The 23,398-nt window shown below is 39.5% G+C and overlaps 1 protein-coding gene across 2 annotated transcripts in view; it reads right to left on the bottom strand.

The window, feature by feature from the left end:
- Nucleotides 1-23,398, bottom strand: part of bard1 (BRCA1 associated RING domain 1) — a 176,705-nt gene that overhangs the window by 19,566 nt on the left and 133,741 nt on the right. For both annotated transcript variants that reach the window (XM_060828098.1, XM_060828099.1), the window contains one exon: nt 11,103-11,195. In XM_060828098.1, the coding sequence (XP_060684081.1) occupies nt 11,103-11,195 (93 nt within the window). The remainder of the gene's footprint in view (nt 1-11,102; nt 11,196-23,398) is intronic.

Raw genomic sequence — 23,398 nt, 5'->3', positions numbered from 1 at the left:
AGGAGCAGTAAAAGCGACGTTTCGGGCAAAAGCCCTTCCTGATCAGTGGCTTTATTAGGATACAATAGCTCTGCGTATGTACCAGATTTATTTACTGGTCCTTTCTGTAATCCAGAGGCTCTGAAAACTGCAAATTTGTTCCTTCAGGCAGTCAGGGAAAGAAATTTTGGGTGTAAGCAAGGGCAAGAAACTGCTCCCTTTATCATCTCTAATATCCCTTACCTGGGTAAGTACATGGTCAAGATTACATCACACACCTACAGAAAGGACCAGTAAATAAATCTGGTACATACTCAGAGCTATTGTATCCTAATAAAGCCACTGCTTAATGAAACACCAAATGACAGTTACATAGGATAGAAATAAAGGAGATCAACAGGTGGTGAATGGAATCAGCAGGAGTTAGTGTTGCAATTGTCAGCAAGTATAACTTACAAATTACAAAAACAAATCCTCTTTGAACTGAAACCTCTTTGATCATGATATAAAGACCTGCCTAAAGGCCACATCTCTTTCAGCTGATTATATAAACTAGAATGATGTATCTTAGAAAATCTGAAGCACTTCACAACTTTTCTCTCTTGTTGCTATAATTCAGGCTGCCTATTTCAATGCTCAGGCACTGATTACACAGCTTACACCATCATAGCACGAGCACTACCTAAGATTCTTTTCAAACTGATTCTCATTACATTCTCTTTTTCAAGGCACTGCAGGGCAATGCATCACGAAAATATTCTCATGTACATGGGAGAAGGTTCAATGACTTCACACCAAAATGAGATGTTCATGTCAATTTCTCAGCCATCAACAGGGTTAATTATTAATTTCTAATCTATCAGTGCCATGGCCAGATCAAGAAAACTAATAGTGTGATATAATCTATTGCACACAAGAGCAAACTTGTCTTCTGCAACACCAGGATATTCTCAACACGTTTTATAACCAACACAGTATTGTTTGAAATAAAATGTTGGAAATACTCTCGCTAGCCAGTATCAGTGGAGAGAGACAGTTATGTTTCAGGTCAAAAGGACCTTTCCTTAGAATTGAAGACAGTAAGAAACGTGGTACCATGAAATGTTTGCTCTATAAGCTCTCCTGCTTTCCAATCTATCACAGGCAGACCCTTTTGTTCTTCCAGCTCTACCTCACCTTTTCCATTACATTCCTTACTGTTTTCAGTTCTAAGTCAACTTGACCTGAAACATTAACTTTGTTTCTCTCTACAGAAGCTCCCTGACATGTTAAATTTTCTCCAAAATATTTTTTTTTGATTGCTGGCATCCACAAGTATGATCACGTAAATGTAATTTTGCAGCCAATTGGCATATATCAAAATTCCAGTACAGCAATAAAATAATGACCAAGTAATTTGGGTAATTGAATGATAATTACTGACCAACGTACTGGGCTGAACTTTTCTGTTCTTCTGCAAATGGTTTTATAGGATATTTTGCACCATCTCAGATGGCCAATGGAGACTCAGTTTAACATCTTATCCAAGAAACGATGCAATGCTCTCGCTGTACTATCAGCCTTGTTTATCTGTCCACTCAAGGAACCTGAACTCAAACCCTCTAATTTAGGAGCCGAGTTCTGTCACTGCGTCATAGCTGGCAAAAGGAAAAGGGACTAGGAACAATCAAGGCAACAGTCTGAAGAATTAAGCAAGGTATTCTGCTAACAGTTTGGAACTGACTGAACACTATTATAGGGCTGAGGACAGGTTGGACAAACCACAATCAGATTAAAACAACACAAGCATGGACCAATGATCAAGAAAGGTCATACAAAAACATTGGTTAACTTTAGAATAAAAACAGGCAGGCAAAATGAGGCAACAAAAGCTGAGGAACATAGGAATACACAGCAATCATTGGTGCCCTTTATTGCAATTTTCATTTGTCCACGTGATCTAGCTCAACCCAGAAGCATTATGTATTTACATTCACCCGGCTAAAGACTCCGATTTCAGGTTATAATCAATTTTATGTGACAATTGGAAGGGAAAAGAGAAATGTTACAGCTCTAAACTTGATATTTTTCCTCATCTGCCACATATACATTTTGTTTATCAATAGCCAATTGTATATCTGTGCATTAAAAAGATCTCAAAGGAAACAATAAAAACAGAGCAGTCCAAAGTATGAAAGTAGCATAGTCAGGTGTAGTCAGGCACAAGTTCATACACAACGTGTTGGATAACAAACACTTCAGTAGTACCACCTAACAATTCATTACTTCAATTCATCGCTTTCCTTCCATGTCACTTCAGACACCAATTCTTAATCAGATGACCCAGCAGTGAAACAGTAAGCCTGGACCACCAAACAGGGAGGGTGGGACATTAGGCTTGGGATACCAAATGCCTCCACAGCTTTAAAAATGCACTGGAAATGTGCATTTGTACTTGTGAGGCAAATTGAACTGGATGTCATGCAGCTGTTTGTTCATGCAATGAATATCCACTGCAAGCATCCAGAACATTAGATCAGGAAATCAACAGTACCAATTTAACATTTATAGTGTCCATTTTTAGTCTCAATACTCTTGTCAATGATCTCACTTAACCTTACTCATCTGAACACACCTACAACTTGAGAAAGACTTGCCATCAGTGTTATTTAAATGGATCATTGAATATTTTGCAGTTTCTACAAGTAAGTGGTGTTTTCTTTAGCAATGCGAAGGTTTACAAGGTATGCTGTGATAGGCACTGAAGTACTTTGTGCTGACTTTAAGGCTTCGGTCCAAACCAGTTGCTTTCAGAAGAGGGAATTCAAACATATTTCCCTGAGAATGCTGAATAGCTTGAAAGATGATGGAGGACATGTTGAGTAAGAAAAGCTGCTAGAAGAGGGAGAAAGAGGTGGAAAAAAGAAGACTCTCAGTGGGAGACCATTCCACCCAATGCATTCTGGAACGAATTCTCCTCCCAGAGCCTCAGTGAAGAACCACATATGAGATGTAAGTGGCATTAGTCAGAACACGCCTGCACTATGGCATACAAACTTTAGTTCTTTACTTAAAGAGGAATGTAGTTCTATTGGAGGCAGTTCAGAGGAGGTCCATGAGATTGATTCCAGAGATGAGGGATTTGTCTTGTAAAGAGATTGAACTTTTCTTGGCCTATGCACTGCGGAGTTTAGGAGAATGAGAAGAAATCTAATTAAAGTACAGAAGATGCTAAAGGAAATTGACAAAGTAGATGTAGAAAGGATGTTTCCTGATGCGGGACAATTTAGAATGAGCGATCACAGTTTTAAAATTTAAAACAAAGATGAGGAGAAATTACTCCACTCAAAAGGTTGAGGATATGTGTATGCTGAGACATTGAGTAAATTTAAGGAGGAGGTAGATTTTTATTTTGTAACGGATTAAAGAGCAGGCAGGAAAGCAGGCAGAGAAGTCGAGTCGAGGCTGAGATGAGATCAGCCATAATCGCAACAACCAGTGGAGAAAGCATGAGGGGCTTTTATCCAAGTCTTTAGTTCTTGTGTTCAAAAAGAATACTCCCTCATCTTTCACCTGCAACAGCAAGGACTATAGTGGATCAAGAAAGCAGCTCACCACCATCTTCTTCAGGGCATTTTGGGATGGTCAATAAATGCCGGCCTAGCTAGTGATACCCACATTCCATAAAGGAATAAAAAAACTCACTGATTTTCTTGCACTTGCTTCTTTCTCACTAGTGCAAATTGCACAGAGCCCAAGGTAAGACTATGGTGTAGCAACAAGCTCACTGGAATAGTAATTCAGATATCCATGCTAATGATCTGGACAATGGTTCAATTCCCATCATGGCAAAACAGAACTTAAATTGAGTTTAAAATCAAAAACTGAAATCTAGCCACATTGTCAATGGATATGTGGGCAATAGTTGTACTAAATTTATTAGTGCCTAGCTTCTTCTGAGCTGAAGCCAGACATATTTACAACATTTCAGAGGTTGTTATCCACTGTCCGTAAAAACACAAAAAATAGGAACAGCAAGAGACAATCCAATCATGGATAACCTTGTGCTTCAACTCCATATTCCCGCCAACTCTCCATCGTCATTGATTCCCTCAGATGCCAAACATATGTACATCTTAACATTCAGTATATTCAATGATGGTGTCTCCATATCTCTTGGGAGTAGAGAATTCCAAAGATTCACAACCCCTTGACTGAAGCTGTTTCTCTTTATCTCAATTCTAAATGACTATGGCCACTTAACTTGAAACTGTGCTTCCCTGATTTATATTCACAGCTAGAGGAAGCAATGTATCATTCTCTAGTCTGTCAAATCTCTTTATAACATTGAATGTTTCAGTCATAGGACCATAACAAGCCAGGGAACCATAGACCAGTGAGCCTGACCTCGGTGGTGGGCAAGTTGTTGAAGGGAATCCTGAGGGACAGGGTGTACACGTATTTGGAAAGGTAAGGGCTGATTAGGGATACTCAGCATGGCTTTGTGCGTAGGAAATCATATGTCACAAATTTGATTGAGTTTTGTAAGAAGTAACAAAAAGAGGATTGATGAAGGCAGAGTGGTGGATGTGATCTATATGAACTTCAGTAAGGCGTTCAACAAGGTTCCCCATGGGAGAATGGTTAACAAGATTAGATTTTGTGGAATACAGGGAAAACTAGCTATTTGGATACAGAACTGGCTCAAAGGTAGAAGATAGAGGGTGGTGATGGAGGGTTGTTTTTCAGAGTGGAGGCCTGTGACCAGGGCAGTGCCACAAGGATCTGTGCTGGGTTCACTACTTTTCAACATTTATATCAATGATTTGGATGTGAGCATAAGAGGTATAGTTAGTAAATTTGCAGATGATACCAAATTTGGAGATGTTGTGGACAGCAAAGGTTACCTCAGATTACAACAGAATCTTGGTCAGGTGGGCCAATGGGCTGAGGAGTGCCAGATGGAGTATAATTTAGATAAATGTGAGTTCTGTATTTTGGGAAAGCAAATCTTAGCAGGACTTTTACACTTAATGGTAAGGTCCTAGGGAGTGTAGGTTCATCGCTCCTTGAAAGTGGAGTCGCAGGTAAATAGGATAATGAAGAAGGGGTTTGGTATGCTTTCCTTTATTGGTCAGAGTATTGAATACAGGGGTTGGGAGGTCATGTTGCAGCAGTTCATGGCATTGATTAGGCCACTGTTGGAATATTGCATGCAATTCTGGTCTCCTTCCTATTGAAAAGATGTTGTGAAACTTGAAAGGGTTCAGAAAAGATTTACAAGGATGTTGCCAGGGTTGGAGGATTTGAGCTATAGGGAGAGATTGAATAGGCTAGGGCTGTTTTCCCTGGAGAGTCGGAGGCTGAGGGGTGACCTTATAGAGATTTGTAAAATTATGAGGGGCATGGATAGGATAAATAGACAAAGTCTTTTCCCTGGGATGTCTAGAACTAGAGGGTATAGGTTTAGGGTGAGAGGGGAAAGATATAAAAAGAGACCTATGGGGCAACTCTTTCACTCAGAAGGTGGTGCGTGTATGGAATGAGCTGCCAGAGGATGTGGTGGAGACTAGTACAATTACAATATATAAAAGGCATCTGGATGGTATATGAATAGGAAGGGTTTGGAGGGATATTGGCCAAGTGCTGGCAGGTGGGACTAGATTGGATGGGATATCTGGTTGGCATGGACGGGTTGGACCGAAGGGTCTGTTTCCATGCTATACATCTCTATTACTATGACTCTATAAGAAATAGGAATAGGCTGTTTGGCCTCTCAAGAATGCTCCGCATTTCATTAGGACCATAGATGATCCAGCATTTCTCATATCCACTTTTCTGTGTTTTCCCATAACCTCAACTTCCCCATGCATCGAGAATCTATCTCACTCCATTTTATCCATTTCCAAGACTGCCAAAACACTAATAACTCCTTCTCTTTCAATATTCACTCGTTCAAGTATATCACAGTCTCCCTCCCCAACATGTATACCCACATTGTCGTCTCTACAGTAAGCTGATGCAAAGTACTCATTTGAATCCTCAGCTATACCTTCCAGTGCTACACACAGATTACTACTTTGTTCCCTAATAGGCCCTACTCTTTCCCTAGTCATTCTTTTACCTTATTGTATTTATAAAACACTTACAGATTTTCCTAACGTTATCTGCCAGTGTTGTTTTCATACGCTGCCTTTACTCTCCTGATCTCTTTTTTCAGCAGCACTTTTTGCAACACACTTTATACTCCTCTGGGGCATCCACTCATTTGAGCCTTCTGGACCTAGGATAAACTTCCTTTCCCTTCTTGTCCAATCTTGTATGTCCTTTGACAACCACGGTTCTCTAGACTTGTTGGCCTCACCCTTCACCTTTATGGGAACATGTTGGCCCTGCACTCTCACTATCACCCTTTTGAATGTCTCCAACTGCTACCACGTGGAGTTTCCTTCAAATAGCTGCTCCTGGTTCATGTTGGCAAGATCTTGTCTTATTTCATTAAAATCAGCTTTCACCCAATTCAGTTAGTTCCAGTCCTTAGTCTCCCGGAGGTTCATTGCATCGCCTCCAACAAAAGTATTCTATAAGTAGAGGCCAAAATTACACAGAATATCATGGACATAGTCTCACAAAAATCCTGTAAAATTGTAACAAGACTTTTTTATTCTTGTACTTCAACTCCCTTGCAATAAAGGCCAATGTCACGTTATCCTAATTGTTTCCTTTATCTGCATGCTAAAATGTTTTTCTTTCTTTCATAAGTACATTCAACACGCTGTGAAAATCAACATTTAGAAGTTTTTAAACAATTTATTCTGACTTTCTATTCTTAGGACTATTGTAAGTAATCACACATTTGCCCACAGCATTACATAATATAATTTTGAATTGTTGCCCACTCACTTACCATGTCTCTATCTTTTTTCAGCTTCTTTATGTTCCCCCCCCACACACACTAATTCCTACCCAGCTTTGTCTTTGTGACGTATGAAAGCTAACCAATGTTTCTTCGTCTAAGTCATTCGTCTAGATTGTACATTGCTGAGACCTCAACACTAATCCATGCTCTCTCCATCAGTCACAGCCAGCCAATTTGAAAATGCCCCAGCTATCTCTATCTGCTTCCTGACTGTCAACCAAGCCCCTAATACCTCCAAATACACAAGGCCTTATTGTGTGCATTAAATATTTGTGTGGCATCTTATTGAATGGCTTTTGGAAATCTAAGCATTACTGGTTCCTCAAACAGTTGTAATAAATTTGTGAAACAAGATTTACGTTTTATTAAACCATGCTGACTTGTTCAATTATGCTATACTTTTCTAAGAACATTGTTAAGACTGCTATTTTCCAGTGGATCTTTTGCTATAACATTACCAATTAACCTTAGCTCATTGCACAATATTAGATCTAAACTAGCATTAGCCCAAGTTGATTGGTAATCAAGAAATCTGAGTGCTCTAGGAAACGGTCATAAAAGTATTTTACAAACTCATCTTCCAGGCTATCTTTGCCCATTTGATTGGTCTAATCAAAATGAAGCTTGAAGTTTCCCAAAATCACCACCTTGCTTTTGTTGCAAGCTCCAATAACTTATTACCACAAGTTCTATCCAATTGTATAACTGCTGTCTGGAGCCCTATAAATATGTCACAGGTCTTTTCTGATCTTTGCTATTCCTGCTTGCAACCTATAAAGATTTTTTTTAAAATTGTGCTAAGATTATTTCACATAAATGTCCTCATGTTATTCTTTACTAGAAGGGATACTTAACCTCCTTTCCCATTTTGCTGTTCTTTATGAAATGTCGTGTGCCTTGGGAAAATTATTTCCCAACCTTATTCACTTTGTTCTCAGAGAACACAACAAGACTCATGATTCACAGAGCTACTCAGAGTCTCATGGAGAGGCGTCTCAACAATCGTAGCAATTTGTCTGAGGTCTTCTCAAGATTCTGTGATCCCCTTTGCACACTGCAATCCATGGCCGTGATGTCAGCAATCTCAGCTTCCATTGCGGTCATTAAGATATTATGTGGCTGAAGCTGCGACATTAATCATCAGATTCATCATGGTTGGGTTCACCAGTGCACAAAGTTTGACAGTACCTTCATGCCTGAAAGGATGACACCCAAGTTCTGTGCAAAACCTTGTGCCAAGGTAGTGCTGGACTCTCACACATTCCTTAACATTGACCACTGGCCTATTGGCAGATTTCCCATGCACCAAGCTTTTCATTTCATATCCAACAATCAAAATCTTCATCGAAAGCCTCTACGGTTAAACTCATGTGCAACCTCTTGCAAGCTGGCACCTACTGGCCTGATTGTAGTTCATTCATGTCCACTAGCTCACTACGTGCAGACCGCACTATAATAAAGCATCTAAGTTAGATGAAGTGCCAGTGTCTGAGCTTAAGGCTGCAAATGTAGAACTAACTGACAATACTGTGCCTACTCATTACTCTCTGCCTGGTATTCTTTCATTCATGGCCAAGCTACACTTTTCAAGTACCCGACAAGGTAAAGGCACAAGAAACTTGTACATTAAAAGAGTGCGTGATATGAGAATCATATCCCTGAGTGGGATACGAAGAGGAGGACTGGGAATACCGTGAACATAGTTATCTGCAACAGTTTCAATCCTAATGGGGATCAGTGCAGTCTCCTTCAAGGAAGTTAAACGTGAACCTTCCCTCCTTTTAGCTGCAGTGAAATTTTTCTTCTATTTGATTGATTCTTTCATGGGATGTGGGTGTCATTGGCAAGGACAGGACTTGCTGGCCAATTAAGAGTCAGCCACATTACTATGGATACAGTCACATGTAAGCCAGACCAGGCAAATACAGCAAAATCCATTCCCTAAAGTACATGAGTGGATCAAATGAGTGTTTACAACAATGATAGCTTCACAGTCTTCATTACTGAGACCGGCTTTCAATTCCAGATTTTATTATTCCAGATTTATATTCCATTAGCAGCCATGATGCAACTTTGATAGGACATTAGTCTTTGCTTGCATATTAGTTAGTTCATTGACATTACCACTACACTACCATTTCCAGTCTTGGGTTATGTGCAACTTGCACTAAGAAACAGGGAGTTGTTATTGAATAGTTGGCAGTGCATAGGAAATGAGAGATGTGAATGTGCTAATGGAAGAGAGATCACAGTGAAGCGCATGATCACAAAATATAAGGTCTAATTGATAAGAGTTTGTTGATAAACATCAATAGGGATGTGATGATTTGAGCAATGGCTGAGATGGCTGGCAATATAGCATTTAAATTTGCATTTTCTGACAGTGATCATTCCTCTGAGATTAATGAACTTATGGCAGTGCCCAGGTCATGTGGGCTCAACTCGTGTCAGCAATCTCCATTGCAGTGTGTTGGCGCTGCCTTTTGACAGTCTGTCAGGTGGGTCATTGAGTCATAGAGATGTACAGCATGGAAACAGATCTTTCAGTCCAACTCATCCATGCCAACCAGATATCCCAACCCAATCTAGTCCCAGCTGTCAGCACCCGGGTCATATCCTTCCAAACCCTTCCTATTCATGTACCAGCCTCCACCACTTCGCCTGGCGACTCATTCCATGCACGTACCACCCTCTGTGTGAAAAGGTTGCCCCTTAGGTCTCTTTTATAACTTTCACCTCTCACCCTAAACCTATGGCCTCTAGTTCTGGACCCCCCACCTGCCATCGCCCTGTGCTGGTGGTCTGGGAGCATCAGTGGAGAGAGAGAAGAGTTAATGTTTCAAATGCAATGGATGCTCCTTCTGGCTGTAAATTATGTTTTTTATGTTGTTTATAAAGAAGGTGGAGAACTGAGTGGAACAGATGGTGAGAGTCCCCCAGAGCAAAAGACAAAGTAAGTGCTGATGGTAGCAAAAGAGAGATTGAGATGCAAAGTAAGTGTTAATGATAGCAGAAAATGAGACAGCTTTGCTGAGATCAAACACATGCAAAGATAGCATGGAGGATAATCAAAATCTAAGCGGCACTTTGTAGCCTTCAGGACTTAACATTGAGTTCAATAATTTCAACAACATTGTCCTCCATTTTGATAACAGCCCTCCAAATGCTCGAAATCACTCACATGACCATACAACATAAAGATGACCAGCTACCTGCATCGGAATCAACCAGCTTAACGTTAATTGTGCATTTCAACATCTGCTTATGACAATTTTCCTGCTTCCACCTTCCCTGAGAACCATTGAATAGATAGCCTAAGAACTAGACATTCTCACCTCAATAATTTATTTCATGTCATCCCAAGAAGTAACTTAAATATTAATGTGTGCCTCAAAGCCAGCAAAGTACTGAAAACTTTGTGTGGTCAGTTTTGAATTTTTTGAACAGAAGTCGATACATCTTTAAACCATACAGAACAAAATGTAGCACTAATTCCTGATTTCTGCTGAATTGGTGCATCTCAGCAAATACAGCATTTGAGGCATAATAGCATGCTGCAACTGCACTGGAGGGCTTAAAAAAGGAAATCAGTCAGGACTACCCAGGTTGATTGCTTTCCATTGACCACCATGAAAATAACGAGTCAGGAAAAGGCTTTTCTACCACTGATATTGGAAAGAACTAGAGTCACGTTACCTTTCACAGCCAAAAATTCTGCCTTGGGTTACAAATGAAGGATGGTCAATTTGAGCAAAGCATTTAAAGGCTGCTAGCAAGCAAATAACTACATCCTGCACATGTCAGGTCAGAGAAATGAAAATGATAAGCAAATTGGATTGCATTTAAAAAAAATTACTTTTTCTCTGTTCACTATAGGAACTATCACAAACAAGGCAGATACAGGTAATATCAAACTAAAAGATTAGAGCCTAGCCAGGTTCACGAAGCCGTGCAAGCAGTGTTGAGTAAACGTGATGAGCTCAGAATTGGGTTCTTTCATAGTAAATAATGGATAGCAGGTAGATGTTAAAGTCAGACTGACAGGAATAGGTAACATTTCTAAACTGCAGGTATTTTACCACTAGTACTCTTCAAATTTCATCCAATATTAAAACATCTCCACATCCAGGCATTTCTGTGTAACCTTTGGTCTTGCTACTCCATTTAACAGCTCAACACTGATGTAAATTAGGCTGCAATTATTTTAATATAATGTTCTACTTACATTCAAAATTCACAAGCCAGCAGCCAGAGACGATCCCCATCAAACACTTCATGGTAGAGAGAGCCTGATCATTGGGAACAATAATGTGCGTCACTAAAAAGCAAAAGCAAAAGCAAAACACTTGGTTAAAAATACCTTCAAACAAACTAGAACATAACAAATCCTTATCTTCCTTTCCCTGTGAACTTCAGTTTGCAGGTCAGGCTCTGATAATTCAGATAATAGGATTTGTCCATTCATAAAAGATAAAGTGAAGCAGCCATGACAACCAAGCCAAATCACATCAAGGACAAAGACTTTTAAACCACTATCTGTCATTATATTACCTAATTAAACAGTGATGTGCTGCAGAACTTCCATTTTAAAAATAGTTACTGGTCTGTACTGAGATTCTAACAAGTGTCAAAGTTCTGGGCTTAAGGGAATAAAATGAAGTCACATCAACAAAAATATCAACTTTTCCTCCTGCTGTGTACAACCTGTGTCAGCTGCACATCACTTGATAGTTTTATCCTTGAACTAGAAGCCAGAGACCATTAGCTCTATTGTAGCTCTATTGCCCATAATAATACATCTCAACAATAGTTTTATGTTTAGGCCTATAGATTAGTGAAGCATCTGGATGAATCACTTTTCATGAACAGTAATCTGAATATCAGGCATAGTCTCAAGATTTCTATCCAGCGCAGGATTAAATCAAGAAATGGAGCCACAAAATATTTAATAGCATGGCTTATACCTTTTATAACTGGTGTAAATCTATATGTTAAATCTTCCAAATATTTGGCATCCAATATATTCTATAGATAATTGTCAACCTTTCTTTGTGGAAGTCAATTTTGTTACAAATAAAATCAACAGAAAAAGTTTGAATTACAATGTGTGTTAAATTCAGCAGTCTCAAAAGGGTGATACCCAACTATTTTAAGAATGGACTATTTTGTTGCTGTAACTTAACATGATCAGTACCAACTATTTAAAGATGTTTGTTCAATTAACATTTTTACTCATCCCTCAAAATATCTGCATACACTCGGATTTCCTTTCCTTGATCCATATTGTTAACATGCCAACTGACTATCAGCACAACATTTAAACAAATGACAAAGATTTGTAGTTCTAAACCTTTTATGAGTTCAGCTCATCCTGAAATTACATAATAAAGTACTTTTGAAGTGAAATCACCGTTGTAATTTAGTAAATGCTGTGCTCAACAAGTCCTACAAACAACAGCATGATAACTCAACTATTTACCTGCTCATTTAGGTTGGTTTAAGGGTAAATATTGGCCAGGCCACTAAAAGAAACTTCCATGCTCTTCAGGATGGTGCTGATTTGTACATTGTCCTGGGAGTTAAGTCAGAGGTCCAGTTTAACGTTGTTTGTGAAAGATGATAGCTCCAATGGTATAGCATTCCATCAGTAATGCACTGGAATGTGGACTTTATGCTCAAGTTTCTGGAGTGGGACTTGAACCAACAACCTTCTGACTCAGTGGCAAGATTGCCACCAGCTGTGAAGTCTGTGTTGACACAGAATCTTAACAAACAGAAGGAGTCTATTTGGTCTCTGCCGACTTTCTGCACAGCAATCCAATCTGCCCCATGCCCCAATCGGTCGTGGTGGCCCTGCTCATTTATTTCCCTTAAGTGCTCAGCCAATTTCCTTTTGAAATCATTCACTGTCTCCACTTCCAACATCTGGGCTTCAGGTTATAATCACTCACTGCTTTAAAGCAAGATTTTCTTCAGTTCAACTTTTGCTCAAAACTTTAAAGTCATCCATAGCCCTTGAGTGGGGGCTGGGGTGGGGGCAGGGGAAATATACTGTTAATCTTTATTCAGACTCAATATTTTGACCAGCAATTAAATGAAGTAGCATGGCATTTGTGGACATTAGCCAGTTAAAGAAACTATGCTAAGAATGCTAATAGTATCTGGTCTGACACACAAGATTATGGTTTTACAAATTGATCAAGTGCTAAAGGGTGACATGCCATTCATTGAAATCTTGGTGATTTGTTTTACAGTTTGAGACCATGACCAATGGCAAATACAGTCTACCAAGAAAGAGGAAAAAACGTCCATTAAATAATTTACCTTAATGCCGGTTGGGTATTTTATGAGCACGTTGAATCTAACACGTGACTAATCCAAAGAATAATAATAATCAAGTATTGGAGATTTTGTTTGAATGAGACATGGTGGAAAGGACTGACAATTCTGTCCTTTCAGAGGTGGAAGCAAACTTGGAATGGATCTGCTCACCCAATACTTGAAAAAAACGTTTCATGCTTAACGGCATAGTGATTTAATATCATGATTCATTCACACTTTCTTAACTTTATTATAGTAGAACTTAGCAGCAAATGTGCAGCATAATACACATTTTATCACATTCACCTTGAACAAACATAAAATATTAATCGGAAAGGAAATTTCTTGACAGATTCCATCAAGTCTTAACAAATAACCTATCATTAACTTTAAAGATGAATCATGGGAATAACAGGTTCCTTCAATTAAGTTTTGCTCAATAAATAATTCCTATATCACAGAGCATATAAAACGAAGAAACAGACTATCCAACACAACTGCTCCATGTTGGTTTTGATGTTCCACATCAGCGCCCACAACTCTACCTCATAACTATCAGCATATCCTTCTATACATTTTTATAGTCATAGAGGTCTCTACAGTTCTGTCTTCTGCCTTCTCCTTTATAAAAGAAAGTGTTTCAGCCTGCTCAATCTTTAAAGATGATCTCAGTTCTTTCGCACTTTCACAACGCACAGCATATTTATTCTCGTGGTGCGCATTAAAAAAAAATTATTCATTCACGGGATGTGGGCATCGCTGGCTGGGCCAGTATTTACTGTGAACTCCTAACTACCCAGAGTGCAGTTAAATGACAATCACATTGCTATGGGTCTCGAGTTACATGGAGGCCATAGCAGGTAAGAACAAAAGTTTCCTTCCCTAAAGGACATTAGTGAACCAGATGGGTTTTTCTGACAATCGACAATGGTTTCACAGTCATCATTAGACTCTTAATTCCAGATTTTTATTGAATTCAAATTCCATTATCTGCCATGGTGAGATTCAAATCTGGGTCCCCAGATTAACAGTCCAGTGATAATACCACTAGGCTCCTCAGAAGTGAGCACAGTTTTCCAAATGTGGTCTAATCAAAATTCTATCCAAGTTTAAGATATCATTTCTCCTTTTGAATATTAAACTGTTTCAATGTTTGCTTTTTTAAAAAAATGATCATCTTAAGTTACCTCACTACTTTGCAATTTGTGCAACTGCATCTTAAGATCTGTTTAGCAAAAGGTCTTTTCCCTAGGGCATGGAAGTTCAAAACTAGGAGCATATTATTTAAGGTGAAAGGAGAAAGATTTAAAAGAGAACTGAGGGCAACTTTTTCACACAGAAGGTAAACAGCGGATGCAGTGAATTGCCAGAGGATGTGGGAGATGTAGGTTCAGTTACAATGTTTAAAAGGTATTTGAATATGTACATGAATAGGAAAAGTAGACAGGGATATGGGCCAAATGGAGGCAAGTGGGACTATTTTAGTTTGGGTAACTTGACATGGACAATTTTGAATGAAGGGTCTGTTTACCTCATGTATGACTTTATTAACCTCACATTTATATTCTCATTTTCCAAGGAATACCTGGTATTCCTTAATTTTCCTGCCAAATCTAGCTAGACTGAAATTAATTTGCCAATTACATAAACATTCTGCACAAAGATTGTGAAAGAGTGCAATATTTCAGGATGTGGACGTCACTGGGTAAGGCCTGCAATCATTGACTACCCCTAAACACCACTGAAAAAAACTGCAGTCCTTGTGATGTATGAACATACAATACTCCCACGGTGAAAATTTCAGGATTTTAATGCAGTAGCAGCGAAGGGATGGCGATATAATTCCAAGCCAGAATGGTGGGTGACTTGGAGGGCAACTGCAGGTTCTGATGCACTTCTGAATCTGCCGCCCTTATTCCCATAGATGATTGAGGTTACAGATTTGGAAAGTGTGTTGAAGTAGCCTCAGTAAGTTGCTGCATGGCATCTTGCAGATTGTTCACGCTACAATCGGTTTAATGGATGGAGATTTTTTTTTACCCACCCACTTAACCTACCTATTTCCCTTTGTAGCCTCCCTATGTCCTCATCTCAACTTTCCTTCCTACTGATATTTGTGTTATCAAACTTAACATCATATCTTTGGTTTCTTCATCCATGTGTAATTTATAAATTGTAAAAACGACCCAGCATTGAATCCTATAGCACATTACACATCATGCCAAACAGTTAACAAAATATTTATGCCTACTGTTTCCTATTAACTAGTCAATCTTCTATCCATGCCACTCATTAGGAACTTGTAACTTCTGCATTAATCCCTTCTGTGGGACCTTATCAAATGCCTGCTTGAAATCAAAGTGTAATACATCCATCGGTTCCAGTTTATACATAGCACAAGCTATTTATTCAATAAACTTCAATAAATTACGTCAACATGAGTTCCCTTTCACAAAACCATGCTGACTCTGCCTAATTATCTTGAATTTATTTCGGTGCCCAGCTATAAGGTCTTTAATGATGGATTTTAACATTTGCCCTTTGATAAGCATTAAAAGTTAATTAGTTTGCACTTTCCAGCTTTCTGACTCCCTCCACTTTTAAATAAAGGAGTACATTTACAATTTTACAATCTCATAGAACATTCACCAAATTGAAGGAACTTTGTAAAGTTCAAAACATTGCATCAACTATCACATTAATCACTTCGTTTAAGATTGTAGGACAAAGTCCATCAGGATCTAGAGATTTGTCAGTCTGCAGCCCCAATAATTTGCTCAGTATCACCTCTCTGGTGATTGTATTCTTTTCATTCTCACCCACCCTACCTTGCTTTCCCTTCCTTCCATTTCCTGTTTTACAGCTATTTCTGTTACTCGACTTCTCTACAGTGAAGAGTTGAGTGTGCGGTGCTGAAAAAGCACAGCAGGTTAGGCAGCAACCGAGGAGCAGGAGAATTGACATTTTGGAAAATTCCTGATGAAGGGCTTCTGCCCGAAACATTGATTCTCCTGCTCCTCAGTTGCTGCCTGACCTGCTGTGGTTTTCCAGCATCAGACTCTCGATTCTAATCTCCAGCATCTGCAGTCCTCACTTTCGTCTCTACAGTGAAGACTCATGCAAAATTATCTGTTTAATTAATCTGCCATCGCTTTACTGTCCATTATTAGTTCCCCAGCTCATTTTCTGTAGAATCAGTGCTCGCTTGGATAACATTTTTCTTCATAAAAAACTTAGAAACCTACCTGCTTTTATATTTCTAGCCATCTTTCTCTCACATTACCTTTTGACCCTCCTTATTAGTTATTGTTTGCTGTTAATAATTTGTTCAATATTTTGGCCTGCCTTTGTGTAATTGTATGCTTTTTCTTTAAGTTTAATACCACTTTAATATTTTTTTGTTTACCACAGCTGGTGAGTTCTCCATTTGGAATTTTTGTTTTTCTTTGGAGTTTACCTATTCTGAAATATCTCCTTAAATATTTCTGCCAATGCGTCTCAAATGTCCTATTCCTGAGTCTAATAGCTGACTCTGCTCTCATGCCTTCATTTAAGTTTAATATCTTAGTCTTGGGAACCTCCCTAAAGCTGTATATAAAATTCAATATATTATGATTGCTGCTACCTTGGGATGCCTTCTTTAATGCAGTCATTAACTAACCCCATCTCATTGTACAATCCAAGGTTTAGTATAGCTTGCTCTCTGGTTAGTGTAACGGTGATGTGCCTATAAGAGGGATTTATTCCGTGCTGTTTCGTTTGCAGAGATTTGTTGCTACGGAATGTCTGCTTCAGAAGCAGTGGGTGAACAACTTTGAGCTCCCAGGCTGCCTTTAAAAAAAATTAGACAAAAGAAGGATGAGTGCATGGAGTTAGGTTCACACATACTCAGGGTTCAGTTTTGCTTTCTGTTAAAGTTGGGAGCTTTTTAGAATTGGCTTGAAGCTGCTACATACATCTCTCTGTGCTGCAGCTAAAAGTTTGAGATTTTTCTTTGTTGTTAGATTTGTTTTCAGTGTTCCGTTCTCCTGGACTGGAAAATCTGTTCTGCTCAATTTGCCTTTACCTAAGGGGATGTTTATGGAATGTTGCTAAATTGGAACAGTTGATGAATAGTATTTCATTAGAGTTAAAGTTACATCAATACTTCCTTATTTTTTGGATTTTAATTGTGGTGTAAGAATAAAGTATTTTGCTTAAAGCCTAGTGGTTTGACCAATCGAATCATATATGGAAGACACCTTACACTTGTATTTAAATAAGATAAAAGTTAGAGTCTAGGCTATCTCTTTGACACATTTTGTGGAGGATTTGTCTGGTCCATAACAATACCTACTGAAAGTCCTGCTCGAGGAAACTATCATGTAAACATTCTATGAACTCATCCAGTCGGTATTTGCCTTCCTAGTTTTTCCAGTCTACATGTAGCTTAACATCTTTCAAAATTATTACCATACCTTTCTGATAAGCTCTTACTTTTTTCTTTTATACTCTGACTTACCACATAGTTAATGTCATGAAGCCTATAAAGTACTCCTACAAGTGGCTTCATGACTCAATAATTTCTCATCTCTAGATTAGATTAGAGTGGTGCTGGAATAGCACAGCAGGTCAGGCAGGAGCAGGATGCCCGGATGCTGCCTGACCTACTGTGCTTTTCCAGCACCACTCTAATCTAGACTCTGATCTCCAGCATCTGCAGTCCTCACTTTTGCCTAATTTCTCATCTCTACCTGACTTGCTGCTACGTCCTGATATCTTTGACATTAAACATCCCTCTCTATTGTACGAATCCATTATTAATTAGTAGAGTGACCATTCACCATTTTTAACTTACTGACCTTTCTAAATTTCTTGTATCCTTCAATGTTCACCATCAACACTATCAGGGGGCAGGCACTTATCTTCAATCTTGGCAAAATGACTCACCCAACCCAATTAGCTTTGCAAGGGAATGATCTCAATGTTGATGCTGGTTGTTTCCAGGACTTGAATTTTGCAATACGATCCTACCAACATACCTTGAAGATACTGCAGAGTCAGCACTGGAAGAAGCACTCTAGAAAAAGAGTGCATGTGATTGGCACAGGACCCATAATTCAGTGCCACACAGAAAGGTGCTGAGGACTACAGCATTGTAGATATTTGAGATGAGGTTGTACTGAGGAGATAATCACTACACAATTGTTGGTGAAGTCTGCCAAACATGTTGATTGCTTTTGAAAGCCTACTGTCCACTTTCATTTCAGTGACATCAAACAAGATGATACTCCTTCAATAGGTAAACTGCTTTGATGACTCCAGCTCAGTTACCTCAATTACAATGCTTGTGGTCTATACCTTTTCTTGGGGTTCAGGTCAATGCAAGACTTCAGTTATATTTTAACTAACTTTCAGTCTGAAGAATTATGCCACCTCAAAAAAACATGTAGTTATGCTTTGCAGGTCTGACCAGCTTTGGGCAGGAGAATGCAGTTAGTAGTAAAAATAATTTCATAGCTTCATAAATAATTTTCATTTGTTTTTTTAAGAGCCTGAAGAAACCCATGATGTAAAAGACTACACCAGAATAGAATTGTACATAACCTTCCTCCTTAAAGTCTACCATTGCTTGCAGCAGCATTATGCTGAACATAATGATGAGGCAGGTCAGGGCAGGCACACATCTTTGTTACATACCAGTGGAGATTCAGAAGGGACTTGAGAGGCCACTGTTCTGCTCGACTTGCCTGTTCTAATTTTCATGAAATTGCTTCGCCTGACAAGGAACCTGAGTGGTAACCCAAGTTTTTCAAGGATTTTCCAAAGTCCATCACTGCTCACAATCTGGTATACCTTCGTAAGGTCATTAAATGGAATGTACGGGCCTTTGTTTGGTTCATAACACTGTGCTTGAATTTGACTGTGTACAAACACCATGTCTGTGGTGCCTTTGTTTGCTCTGAAATTGGACTGGATTTCTGTGGGGTTTTCTCTTTCAATAGCAGGCAGCTGCCTGCTCAGAAATGTCGAGCCAGGATCTTCTCAGCAATAGAAAGGAGGGTGAGTCCACAGTAGTTACAGCAGCCCGACTTTTCTCCTTAGATTTTGCATAAGGTGATGATAAATGCATCACAAGTATTCTGTGAAACCCCATCCTATTCCCAGCAAGCCATGAAAAATATTCAAGAAGCTTGGCATGTATTGCTGGACCATCATGCTTCAAGGCCTCGGGTAGAGTTCCATCAACTCTGCGCACATGGTTGCTCTTTACGAAACTTTGCTCAAGAGTTGGGCTCTCACTGATTTCGGAGAAAACGAGGACTGCAGATCAGAGTCAAAAAGTGTGCTGTTGGAAAAGCGCAGCTTGCTCAGGCAGCATCTGAGGAGGAGAGTTGATGTTTTGAGCATAAGCCCTTCATCAGGAATGTGACATTCCTGATAAAGAGTTAATGCTCGAAATGTTGACTCTCCTGCTCCTTGGATGCTGCCTGACTGGCTGTACTTTTCCAACAGCAAACTTTTTGACTCATTGAATTAGTTTATGAGAAACTTGCTGGATTTGGTTGATGGCAGTATAATACATTGGGCACTTGAATTATAATGAAATAGCTTTATTTGTCACATACTAACGTGAGTACAGTGAAAAGTTTATAAGTTGCCACTTACAGTGCGATTTTAGGTACAATTCTCAGTTACAGACTAGAGAGAAGAAGAAAAAAAGTTACATTACAGCTATACATAGTATAACCATAAGTCAGAAAAACAAGAAGCAAAGTTAAAGAGACAAACATCACAGTCTCTCTCCAAAGGCTCTCCATAGAGAACCAGCGCAAGGGTCTCCATGTTGTCTGACCACTGGCCACTGCCACCACGTTCTACACTTGACAGCTGGTCGCAGGCAGCCCCACAGACCTGTTTTAAAGGCTAGTTGTCCATGGCCTAGAGAAGGGAGGACAGAGGGAGAAAACAAGAAGAAAAAGATCGGACAGAGCAGAAGAGCTCTGGCTGCAGCATCCTACAATACTGCCACCTTACTACTCGGTGCTGGGGTTTCCAAAGTCCACTAACCAGCGATCAAGGACTGACTCTGTTGATTGTGTAGTGTAGACATTTTGGATGTCTAATCCAAACCTTTGGGATGATTACTGTGGTGTCTGGGACAAAAGCATACACTCTGAATCATTTCATACAGGCAATATCCAATTGTTGCTGACTTGTCTATAGGACAGCTCTCAAGTTTGACACAATCCCAGATGTTAGTAAAGACATGACAGTCGACAGGGCTATCATTTGCTATTGTCATTTCCAATGTATTAATACTGGGTGGTTCTTGTGGTTTCATTAATTATCTTCTTTAAGATTTTGGATAGGTTTTATATAACTGAGAGATGTACTAGGCCATTTCAAAGGGTGCCTAAGAGTTAACAGCATTGCTGTGGTTCTGGAGTCACATATAGGCAAGGTTAGTTAAAGACAACAGATTTCCAGATGGTTTCAATGAAATAGATGGGTTTTTATGACAAATTAATTTTAATTCTAGGCTTATTAATTCAATTTCAATTCCACCAGATGCCAAAGAGGGATTTGAACTCTAGTCCCTTGAGCATTATCTACATTCTACCTAACCCCCTTCCCTACATATTAAAAGATGTTTTCTTGAAAGGATGTAAATATTAGGTCAGAAAGGAGACTAACAGTAGCTATGAGGAACTAAATATGTACTTTGCAGTATTCTGCACAATGAGGAGGACAGAGTAGCTACTTAAGATAAAAATAAAGAGGGACACAAAATACTGCTGAGCGCTCAAAGAATGAATGTCATGGGGTTAAATAGTATATATCCAGCATTACTAGAGAAGCGATGATGGTGGTATAGGTGACTAAGTTCACAACATTTTAATCCTCTTCCTTGGATATGGGATTGGTAGCAGAGGACTGGAGAATTTAGATATTAAGATCTTGTTCAAATCTTTGATCTTATCGCCTGAAGTTAAACATATTTTGCTAAAAACCTAACCATTGAGAGAATCATAGAACGGCACATCATTAAAGGAGGATTTCAGCTTGTGTCTGTGCATGTACTTCTGGATTCTTTTGAGCTGGACCTAGTGGGAACAGTCTTTGGTCAGGCAACTTTGCCACAGTGAGTCAATGGAATTGGCTGGATTTTTACCGCTTCAAAATATAAGTCACATAGATGTTAAGCCCCTACATTCTGACTAAACTTTAATCTGAAAAGCTCGTTCTTTTGGACAAAGATGTTTTTAGATTAGATTAGACTTACAGTGTGGAAACAGGCCCTTCGGCCTAACAAGTCCACACCGACCCGCCGAAGCGCAACCCACCCATACCCCTACATTTACCCCTTACCTAACACTACGGGCAATTTAGCTTGGCCAATTCACCTGACCCGCACATCTTTGTGACTGTGGGAGGAAACCGGAGCACCCGGAGGAAACCCACGCAGACACGGGGAGAACGTGCAAACTCCACACAGTCAGTCGCCTGAGTCGGGAATTGAACCCGGGTCTACAGGCGCTGTGAGGCAGCAGTGCTAACCACTGTGCCACCGTGCCGCCCATGTTCCGTATATGACATTTGCTAAATGTGTTAGTAACTACAGACATCAAGGAATTTCATGTCTGACAAATTCTTCATCGAAATCAAAGAGAGCTAACAAAAGTAAGAGAGTTGAAGCTGTATACTTCTACCTTGACAATCAATGTGCAGTGACAACATGGAATTTCCTTCCTTGTTGCAAACATCAATGATGACATAAAAACCTAGTCATGTCACTACATGAATAGAGAACAATCAGTCCCTTTGCAGTTCCTATTAACTGTTTCAATTAGAAGAGACAGGTCACAAATTGTACTCAACCTTGTAGGTAATCCTCTTAATCCTTCAATTCTTCAGAGAGCCAATGATTTTTATTTGTCACTTGTTTATTCAGGATCAGGTCTGAAGGGACTAACATGAAAACATACATTATTCTTGTAGTCCGATTGTAAACATTCTTGCACTATACCAGAGCTCGTGGTAGTAACGGGCATCAACGTGTTGGGCATGAGTCTACTTCAGGAGCAATTAGATTTAGTTATTCAAAATGACAGCATTACTGAGGCAAAGAACTGCACATAGCACACCAATGAGTCACTGGTTGTGGACTTTCAATAACTCCAAGTCAACATACCAGGATTTTTTTTGTGGCATCATTTGAATCCACTTCCGGATGCCTGTCATCAATTTTTGTTTTTAACCTCAGTTTGGATCTTCCCCTTTGGCTTTGCTAATGAGCATCTGATGCAAAATGATAGTCATGTTCCTCTTCCTGTCTTTCCTGTTCTCACTGTTCCAACATGTACATGGCATATGAGGTCCAGCTTACAACAAAATGCAACTCAATACATACTGATCTATTACTATAGAGTCCATGGAAGACCATGACCTCCTCTTGGAGTAAGTTTTGTTTCTATTGTAGGGAGTGGGGAGTTGGATTTAAGATCAATCAAAACAGAGGAATGGATGATTGGGTCAAGGCTATTGCAGACTAGACCAAGACCCTGCCAGGCAGTGTAATGGCTTTTAGAGCTATACCAGTCAGAGGGAGGCTGATGTAGAATTTCTATCCAATAGGATTGTCAATTACTATCACCAGGGAAAAAGTGAGGACTGGAAACCAGAGCTGGAAAAGCGCAGCAGGTCAGGCAGCATCCAAGGAGCAGGAGAATCGATGTTTCGGGCATAAGCCCTTCTTCAGGAAACTATCACCATCCTACATAATTTACATCAGTCATTAGAGTTCACATAGCTACAGCAACAGAAAACAGGAGCGATGTTCACAGAATATCTCCAAGGACAACCACCCTCCTGATAAATCATCGATTCAATAGTTGATCAAATAATACTGGACATACATTGAGGTGGGGAGGGGGATGCAGGGGTGGCTGTAATGGGAGTGTAACTGTGAAGATCCAAATGAAATTATATATGAATTAAAATAAACCATTCAGAAATTGGCAATTCATAGAAAAGTACAGCACAGTACAGGCCGTTCATCCCAAGATGTGCTGAGCATTTATCTTAACCTAAGATCAACCTAACCTACATATTCTTCAATTTACTGCCAACCATGTGCTTGTCCAGCAATCGCTTGAATGTCCCTAATGTCTCTGACTGTACTCCCACCACTGGCAATGCATTCCATGCACGCACCAC

The sequence above is a fragment of the Hemiscyllium ocellatum genome, chromosome 7, assembly GCF_020745735.1.
Source record: "Hemiscyllium ocellatum isolate sHemOce1 chromosome 7, sHemOce1.pat.X.cur, whole genome shotgun sequence".
In the NCBI taxonomy this organism is placed as follows: Eukaryota; Metazoa; Chordata; class Chondrichthyes; order Orectolobiformes; family Hemiscylliidae; genus Hemiscyllium; species Hemiscyllium ocellatum.
This window is presented reverse-complemented; position numbering and strand designations above follow the sequence as displayed.